Genomic DNA, 10148 nt, shown 5'->3' with positions numbered 1-10148 from the left:
GTACTTAACCCCTGAACCATCTCTCAGGCCTAGTAACGGCTTTCAGTTTTTATCACTTATTTAAAACTTTACTGGGCTATGTTTACCTCTGATAGATCCGCAGCTCTAGAGACTGCTTTTCCGTGTTCTAGATGTTGGTGTCGTTCAGAACCCATTCAACATGCCTTAACTCGGTAGTTTCCTGACAGCTCCATAGAGTTCCTGAACGACCATGCGGAGCTGATCTGTGAGAAAGGCCTGCAATGGGGCTCTTGGTGCAGAATCCGTGTGGTCTTGTGTCTGGACCATGTGCTTATGTGCATAGTTGTTGGACGGCCTGTGAGCCTGCTTACGCTCTAATAACCGTGGTCAAAGTCTGCGTATGTTTTTCTTCTTTGACACAGGCTGGGCACAACGTCATGGCTTTCCTACCTGCTTACAGTGGGGCTGCTGTGAACAACTCGGACACTCGCAAGGCAGGCTGCCTCCTCACCGGCATCCCTGGGCTAGAGTACCTACATGTGTGGCTGTCCATCCCCTTCTGTGCCATGTACCTAGCTGCCCTGGCAGGCAATGGCATTCTAATCTGTGTCATCCTCTCCCAGCCAAGCCTCCATGAGCCCATGTACATCTTCTTGTCTATGCTGGCCAGTGCTGACGTCCTTCTGTCTACCTCCACCATGCCCAAGACGCTGGCCAACTTCTGGCTGGGTTCTAGGCACATCTCCTTTGATGGCTGCCTGACTCAGATGTTCTGCATCCACTTCCTCTTCGTGGCTGACTCTGCTGTCCTGCTGGCCATGGCTTTTGACCGCTATGTGGCGATATGTTCTCCTCTGCGCTACACCACCATCCTGACCGGACAGGTCATGGGAAAGATGGCTGCCGCTACCCTGGCACGCAGTTTTATAATCATGCTCCCATCCGTCTTTCTCCTCAAGCGGCTAAACTACTGCCGGATCAATGTCATCGAACACACGTTTTGTGAGCACATGGGAATCGCCCGGCTGTCCTGTTCTGACATTTCCGTTAATGTCTGGTATGGGCTGGCAGCTGCTCTTCTCTCTACAGGCTTGGACATCATCCTCATTGCCGTATCCTATGCCCACATCCTCCGAGCGGTATTCCGCCTCTCTTCCCAGGAAGCCAGGTCCAAGGCCCTGAGTACCTGTGGATCTCACGTCTTTGTCATCCTGCTGTTCTACATCCCAGCCCTCTTCTCTGTCTTTGCCTACAGGTTTGGTGGGAAAAGCATCCCACGCTATGTCCACATCCTGGTGGCCAACCTCTATGTGGTCATCCCACCTATGCTTAATCCTGTGATTTATGGAGTAAGAACAAAGCAGATCCTGGAAGGAGCTAAGCAAATGTTTGCGAATATCACCAAGGGATTGAAGTAAATGTACACAGTTTGGCCTCCGCTGACTCCTTTTCTGCACCTATCAAATGCCCCGTGTCTGCCTCATCCTTGAATCTTCCCTTTCTGGCTCTCCCTCTATGGTTCTTATCCAAACCAAGTCCTGATTACTTTTCTGAGAAAATGTTAACAGTACCTATTCTACTCTCTGGTCTCTTCAAATGTGTTCTCCTCCCTACTGCCTCAGTCACTCAGAGGCCCATGAGAACTTACTCCGAGTTTACCATCCAATGGGTTTACTCAGCCAACATTCCGTTGGCTCCTTAATATTTTCTTGATTATTTCTGTGTGGTTTTTGACATTTGTGTACCGGTTCAACATGCTACAGCCACCCCAGAGAACGGTCACAACCAAATATTGAGTCCCCTGAGATGGTGTCTTTATTGCTTAGCAACTGCACAGGGCCATTACCCATGAAATGTCTACCTTTATCCAGTATCTTTTGGTTTCTGTATTATTTAGTAATTAGTTAAATAAATATGAGCTTTGATGTGTGTTTTAGTAACTTAGTCACGTATCAGTAATTATTAACGCCAGCCTAGCCTGCTGTAATGGAAAACAACTCACCCTAAAGTTTAGCTCAGACTGGACTAATTCATCCTTAAAAACAATCCACATCTCAGTCGTATCATTCATGGCTGCATTCTCAGCCCACAGTGAATAAAATAATAATAATACTTTATTTCTCTTTTCTTCCCCAAACCCCCTTTTTGGAGACAGAGTTGTCTCACTACATGTCTCTGACTATCCTGGAACTCCCTGTGTAGACTAGGCTGGCCTTGAAGTCAGAGAGATTCACCTGCCTCAACCTCTGCCTCTCGAGTGCTGAGATTAAATCATATGCCACCACCATGCCTGGCTCTATTTCTTGTCTTATTAGTAACTATTTCATGCATGTGCCTTATTTAACTCCCATCTGAGCTGTGTTGTTTGGTAAAGGTAACTTTGCAAGGATTCTTTCCCTCATTCCTTCAAAGCTTGACAACCTACTTAAAATGAGGACTCAGTATATACATCTACACACACAAACATTTCTACTGAAGACTTGGCATCGCTGTTTCTATTTTCCAGTCGTTATCTGAGAGAGTTCTAAGTTCTTGGGTATTTTCCTGTGTAACACAAAAGCTACAGAAAACCATGGCTTACATTCCTCTACCTACTAACACTAACTGCTCTGAACTCCGAGACTTGCTCATTGGGCTGTTCCCTCAATGGCAGCCTTAGGTGGAATACCTGTATGTCTAGTTGGCCTGCCCCTTCTGCACCACCTACATAAGGCAGTGACATAATAATCCATGTATGCAGACAGGAAACTGTGAAAAGTGCTAAAAGATATGGACTTAATACCCAGATGTACTGCCTGCCAATGAAACTGTAAGTCTGTGGGTCAATGGACTTCATTGTCTACTCGTCTGTAAAGAAAATGAGAATGATGTAGACATTTTATATCTATAGCATAGCAAACAGTCCGTAGATCTATAGTTGACTTTGCACCTTCATTTTTTTAACCATGGCTCTCTACATCCTTGAGATTATGACAATATGATTTAAAGAGAACCCCCGGAACCTCCCTTAATGTCTCACCAGAAGGTTAAGAAGCACCCTGTCAAGTTCAGGATTAATTCCTCTACCTTGATTTAGCTCAGATCCCACCCTACCCTGCTAATCATCTTGCAAAGTCTGCTTGCTTTTCCTCCATTTCGTCCTATCCCAGATGGCCTTGGCAGATTACCCCAGCAATCTCTCTGTGTCATCACCCATAAGTGAGCCAGGTAATCAGCGTGAGCCATAGGCATTCTTAACTGAGCCATCTCTCCAGTGCACACAACGGTTCCTTCAAAGCCCTGAACGTAACTGACTTTCTTATTCTATCCAGAGGTATGCTACCTATTGAACATTCATTTTAGGGCAGTGCCATTAGCTTGTTTCCAGTCACACTGCTTCTGCAATCATTTCTGCGGCCACCCTCCTCACAGACCGGAATCCAGTTAACATTCCTAAGGGACCCTATATTCTAGTCTGCATTCCTACTTTGTTAGACTGGATAGATTGCTGCAAGCCAGCACTTGAAAAATGAAGACTAGACAATCAAGAGTTCAAGGCCAGCCTAGCCCTGTCTTGAAACAATTAGAAATACAAACTCAAAATGACTATATTGTATGACATTTCTAAGTGCAGCATATGAAGTTCCCCCCCTTTTATTTTCAGCATCTTTATCAAAACCTACCACTGTCTGTTTTTGTTCTTTTCATTTGTTTGTTTGTTTGTTTGTTTGGTTGGTTGGTTGGTTTTTGAGACCAGGATGGCTTTGAACTCAGAGCTCCACCAACATTTGCCTACCTAGTGTTGGGATGAAAGGCATGAACTACCATGCCAGGCATTGTTCTGTTCTTTGTGTGTGTGTGTGTGTGTGTGTGTGTGCGTGTGTGTTTGTGTGAATTCAGCAAAGGAAAGACTGCATTCATTAATAAAATATGTTAAAATCCACCCAGGGCAGCAGATTGTAAGGGTTTTTTCTTTTTTCTTGAAGCCCAAGTTGCGGCTGTTCCTACTTAATGGCTGAGTCCTGCTTCCTCAGACTCCTGGGTGCAGCTGTTTCTCAGGTTCACTCTCCTAATTAGAAAAATCAATTGGATAATTATTCTAAATGTTTCTGGAGACCCTCGTGACCCTTAATTTTATAAGGCATCTTGTCTTGGTATCTTGACATGTTTGTGACTTTTTGGGGGTTTTGTTGGTTTGTGTGTTTGTTTTTTATGAGACTACCATTTAAATAGGTGGACTCTGAGTAAACCACATTCTTCTCCATTATGTGGATGGGCTTCTTTCTGAAACCTAAATTGATTGGAAGACTGACCCTAGACCACAAGGAGCGAATTGTGTTTCAAAGAGGCTTTGAATTTGAGCAGCTGCATCTCCTCTTCCGACCAGAAACCTATAGGCCAACCTTGCAGATGTGGCCTTACCTGACTCCCTAAACTTAAAAATAAATTCCTTTCTGTTGTGTATATGTATTTCTCTCTAGGGGATCTTGATTGGGTTTGTTTTCTCTGCCAGTTAAGAATGCAGCAAACAACAGTGGGCAGAGTGAGCAGGTATAGGAAGGCTTTTATTGGAGGTGAGAAACCATGAACAAAGACAAAGAATCTCCACAAAGCATAGGTGGTGGGAAGGAAGCTAAAACCCAAATTCTAGAGAGCTGGGAGTTTTCAAAGTTTCTAGAGTTTTCCTTCCCTTACCCCCACCCCCATTTAAATTTGACCAATGTGAAGAAGACAGGATGGCTCAATGGCCTACATCCTTGATTTTTTTGAGCCAGCATGTCAGCAGGGACCATCTTGGAAGCTCACCATCTTTATTACATAGTTGTGAAGAGCTTCTGGGGCCGCTTCTAGGAATTTGGCCGGAAATTTATATTGGGCCCTGAATAAGGGTAATACAGCAGAGGAATATATTGTATTCCCTGTATCTGGATCATTCTGATAAACTGTTAGACTCGGGACTTTTTTATTGCCTTATCTGATTACTTTGTTTATTGTCTTGTTCGTTCCTTGATTACTTTTTTATGCCTTAGAACTGACCATATTCTCTGTATATATCTAGAATGATATAAAAGCAGACCGAAAAACAACAACAACAAAAAAAAAAAAAAAAAAAAAAAAAACCCACTTCAACTTCAGAACCGGCTGGGGTCATGTTATATGTCTAATTGTCTTTTTCTTTTCTATCCTCACTCTCTCCCTTGAGACCCTATTGACTAAGATCACCTAGTCTCCGTTGTCTGTCTGTCTATTGGGAAATCTGTCTGTTTAGCTATCATATATGTAAGACTTTTCATTTTCTGGAGATCCTTGATTTACAAAATCACATCAGAAAAAGTCCCAAATTGGTCATTTGGCTGAGATCAATTGTGAAAGTTTAAGCTTCACATACTGCTTATGGGTCTCTTTCATGTCATTAAATGTTCTCAAGATCAGAAAGTCAGGGTAGAGTGGAAATGGAGGGAGGGACAGATGAAGGGAGGGGAAGAAGGAAGCACACAAGCCACAATAAAACCCTTTTTAAAAGTTTAGAATAATGCACCACAATGTTCATTGCAGCTCTATTTATAATAGCCAGAAGCTGGAAAGAACCCAGATGTCCTTCAATAGATGAATGGATACAAAAATTGTGGTATATTTACACAATGGAGTACTATTCAGTTATCAGAAACAATGACTTAACGAAATTCTTAAGAAAATGGTTGCATCTAGAGAATATCATCCTGAGTGAGATAACCCAGTCACAAAAGAACAGACATAATATGCAGTCACTGATAATTGAATACTAACCCCAGAAAGCTCTGAACATTCCAGAAACAACTCACAGAATGTGTGAAGTTCAAGAAAAAAATATTTTTAATTAAAATAGAACTGTATCACATCCCCCTTTTCTCCCTACAGTCCCTCCCAGTTTCTCTCCTATCCCCTCAAATTAATAGCCTCTTTTCATATATTATTGTTACATATATACATATGTGTATTTATATGTACCCACAAATAGAGAATTACAAGCTTAAAAAATTAAAAAATTAAAAAAGCAAAAAAAAAAAAAAAAAAAAAAAAAGAAAGAAAGAAAGAAAGAAAGAAAGAAAAGAAAACCCCAAACTGGAACCAGCAGTTTGTGCAGCTCTGCAAAAAAAAAAAAAAAAAAAAAAAAAAAAGTTTAGAATAAACTATGTTAGAATTTATCATAATATAATCATTAATTTGTCCATATTCTACTAAATAAATCTTGTCTATTTTTTCATGGGTTTGTTTTGAACATTCAGAGCTAAAACTACTAATCACTAGTCATTCCTGTTAGCATTCTGTCTAAGCTCTGCCCCACAGTTACCTGGCAACAGTCAGGTATGCCTGGCCTGGCATTATAAAAGGGGCCGCTTGCCTCCTCCTCACTCTCTTGCTTCTCTTTCCCTCTTGCTCTCTTACCTTCTTCCCCCTTTGTCCCTTCTCTTCCCATTCCCTTCCCCGGTCTTTCCACGTGCTCATGGCCAGCCCCCCCCCCTCTCTCTCCTCCCCATGCCCTGAATAAACTCTATTCTATACTATACTGTTTTATGGCTGGTCCCTCAGGGGAAGGGATGCCTCAATATGAGCCAGCAGAGGCACCCGCTAGCCCCGTACCTCACCACACCTCCATAGAACATATCCTCTCTTTATCTTTTTGTAAACACATCAATTCCATCTTCCCTCTCTTCCCTTTTAAAGCGTAAACGCTGAACATGCTGTCCATTTTCAGGCCTAACTATCTCAGATCCAACCAGATCTTAAGCTACACTACCATTAATGAATATACTTCATATATAGGCACTCGTTTTAAAATTTACCTCTTCTAAATTTTTTTTTACAGATTTCAGTGATTGTATTAGTTTCAGTTTTCAAAGTATAAATCTGAAGTTTGATTTAATTAAAAATCCGTTCAATGATTTGTCATTCTTTAATGTCAAGGCAAAACTGTTAAGACTTCTTTGATACCACATGGCTAGCCTATGTCTGATGTATCATGTACTAACTAATGGCCTCCTCATCATATCCCCCCACCAGCCACACACACACACACACACACACACACACACACACTGCAGGTAGAGCCATCCTGTCTCAGACACAAAGAAGAATTGCCTCTAATGCTCTCAAACATAGCTGGCAGACTCATCCCAGACCTTAGGTGAACCCAGAATTCTCACCACACAGAAAAGTTTAGTTTAGATCATTATGAGGCCATTTCATTATAGATATAAGAACAGGCAAACAGAGAGGGAGGAGACAAGGAGAAAGAAATAGAGGGAGAGAGGAGAGAGAAATAAAAAAAAAAAAAAAAAAGCAAAACTAAGAAAAGCTAGTTGTGGGGCTGGAGAGATGGCTCAGTGGTTAGAGCACTGACTGCTCTTCTAGAGCTTCTGAGTTCAAATTTCAGCAAGCACACGGTGGCTCACAACCATCTGTAATGAGATCTGATGTCCTCTTCTGGTGAAGATAGCTACAGTGTATTTACATATAATATATACATAAATCTTGTTGAGAGAGAGACAGAGAGAGACAGACAGAGAGAGAGAGAAAGAGAGAGAGAGAGAGAGGGAGAGAGAGAGAGAGGGAGAGAGAGAGAGAGGGAGAGAGAGAGAGAGGGAGAGAGAGAGAAAGAGAGAGAGAGAGAGAGAGAGAGAGAGAGAGAGAGAGAGAGAGAGAGAGAGAGAGAGAAGCTAGTTGTGGTGGCTCATTTCTTTAACACAGCACAGAAATAGGCATTAAAATACAAACAGCTTCAGGACAATCTACAACAAACAAACAACAAAAACCATCAAGGAAGTCGGACTAGGGAAGATGGTTCAGTGAGTAAAATGCCTCTTGTCTAAGGAAGGACCTGAGTTTGGATCCCCAACACCTGGATTAAAAAGCAAAGTGTGTGTAGCCAGGTGTGTACTGTAACTCTAAATCTGGGGAGGTGGCCACAGTTTACCAGAGAGTCACTCAGCTGCCAATCTAACCAGTTTAGGTATAGAGAGGACCTATCAAAAATTAAGGTAGGGATAGCTAGGTGGTGGTGGCACTGGCCTTTGATCTGGAGGCAAGTGAGTCTTTAAATTCAAGGCCAGCCTGGTCTGCAGAGCCAGTTCCAGGATAGCAAGGACTATACAGAGAAATGTTGTCTGGAAAACAACAACAGTAATAATGAAAAGGGATTGAAGAAGATACCTAGTATTAACCTCTGGCACGCGCACACCCCACACAAAACAAATAAATCTAAGAAAATAAAAAGCTGAAATTATAACATATCATTTCACATCATGCATAGAGAGGTAGTTCAAAGTCTGACTCATACACATGGGTGTTATACTTGAAAGTTTGGAACAGCAAGTTATTCATTTAGTTTTAGTACTCATATTGTGTATATATTCCTATGTGTACAGTGTGTGTATGTATAAAAATATTTTTATAAAAATTTATGTATGATATAAAATGTTATGTTACAATCTTTTTTTTTTAAGATTTATTTATCTACTTTATGTAGGTGAGTACACTGTAGCTCTCTTTAGACACACCAGAAGAGGGCATCAAATTCTATTAAAGATGGTTGTGAGCCACCACATGCTTGCTGGGAATTGAACTCAGGACCTCTGGAAGAGCAGTCAGTGCTCTTAACCACTGAGCCAACTCTCCAGCCTATGTTACAACTTCTTATATTCTTAGAAGTATTTATTTTATCGCATTGGTGTTGAGAATGCACATTAATCTAGGCTGGCCGGCCAAGAAGCTCCAAAGAACACCCAGTCTTCACCCACTCCGCACTGGAATTACAGCAGCTCACCACCAAGCTTGGCTTTTCTCCACGGATTCAATTTGCAGGACAAAGAGTAAACACCTCTGTGATTTTAAGTTAAGTGTGATAAATGGGTGAATGTTGAAGCTGAAAAAGTGTTTCTCCTGTAATGGAGAGATGATGTCAGGGTTACGGCTCCTCCAGAGGACAAAGGTCAGTTTCCAGTGCCCACATCACATGGTTCACATACTTCCAGCCCCAGGAAATCTGATGCTGCCTTCTGGCTTCCTCAGGTACTCCGCACACACGGGACATGTATCCTCTCTATGAGTATCTGTGTCTCTCTGTCTGTCTCTTCTCTTTCACTAAATAGAGTTTTTTTTGTTGTTGTTGTTATTTCTTGTTTTTTCCTGTGCATTGTTGTTAAATTTTTTTGAGGGTGTCAGGTCCCCTGGAGCTGGAGTCATAAAGAGCCATGGGCTGCTGTGGGGGTGTTGGGAATTGAATTCTGATCTTCCAAAAGAACTTTCAACCTCTGAGCCATCTCTCCAACCTCTAAATATTTTTTTTAAAGAGCTTGTCTTCCCATTATCTTGGGGATATTGACATTAATGGCAGATACTGTGTGCACTAGAAGAAAAGTACTTCTTCTAATATTGAAATAAAACAACAAAACAAATCTAACTCTAAGACCATCTTATTCACACCATCCTGGATAATGAATAAGCAGTGAAACTAGCACCTTGCAGAAAAAGCTGCAAAAAGCTTTGGGACAAATGAATATAGAACAAAAAGTGGTCAAAAGGATGAAAGTTGGTGGTATAAAAATCTTCCGAAAGACAAAAGTTGGTTCCAGAAAAAGAGTTTTTTTTTTTTTTTTTTTTTTTTGAGATAGGGTCTCACTCTGAAAGCTCATGCTGTTTTAAATTCACAGCAGTCCTGCCCCAGCTACCCAAGTGCTAGGATTACAGGCATAAGTTAACATGTAGATCCTTTGATTAATTTCAATGAAGTAGCCTAGAAGCCAGTTCTGTGTGATACCAGAATATGTAAGAAAAGAGATGAACCAATATGCTGATCCACCTGTGGAACATTGCCAAAATGTTGTCATGTAGTTATATTTGGGTTTTCAGACAGCATCAAAATTATCTCACTGCTTTCTTTACCTTAAAAGTAGTTGCTTTGGGGTTTGGAGAGATGGCTCAGTGGTTAAGAGCACTGGCTGCCCTTCCAAAGGTGCTGAGTTCAACTCCCAGCAACCACATGGTGGCTCACGACCATCTATAATAGGATCCAGTGCCCTCCTCTGGTGTCTGAAGACAGCTACAAGGCATTCATATAAATAAAATAAATAAAATCTAGAAAAACAAAATGAAACAACAGGGGGGGGGGGGGAAGGCTGTTGCTTACAAAACCCTAAAACAGAACCCAGCCATAGCAACTGAATTGAATT

The 10148-nt window shown here is 41.6% G+C and overlaps 1 protein-coding gene across 1 annotated transcript; it reads left to right on the top strand.

Moving 5' to 3' along the window:
• Positions 1–398: 398 nt before the first annotated feature.
• Positions 399–1379, top strand: OR52B6 (olfactory receptor family 52 subfamily B member 6; the record flags this gene model as incomplete). Its single annotated transcript, XM_080913343.1, has 1 exon — positions 399–1379. The coding sequence occupies one exon, from the start codon at positions 399–401 to the stop codon at positions 1377–1379; it is 981 nt and encodes a 326-aa protein (XP_080769469.1).
• Between the last annotated feature and the right edge of the window lie 8769 nt (positions 1380–10148).

This window comes from Micromys minutus (assembly GCF_963924665.1).
Source record: "Micromys minutus genome assembly, chromosome: 2".
Taxonomy (NCBI): domain Eukaryota; kingdom Metazoa; phylum Chordata; class Mammalia; order Rodentia; family Muridae; genus Micromys; species Micromys minutus.
The sequence above is the reverse complement of the archived record's forward strand: the minus strand, read 5'-3'. Positions and strand labels throughout refer to the sequence as shown.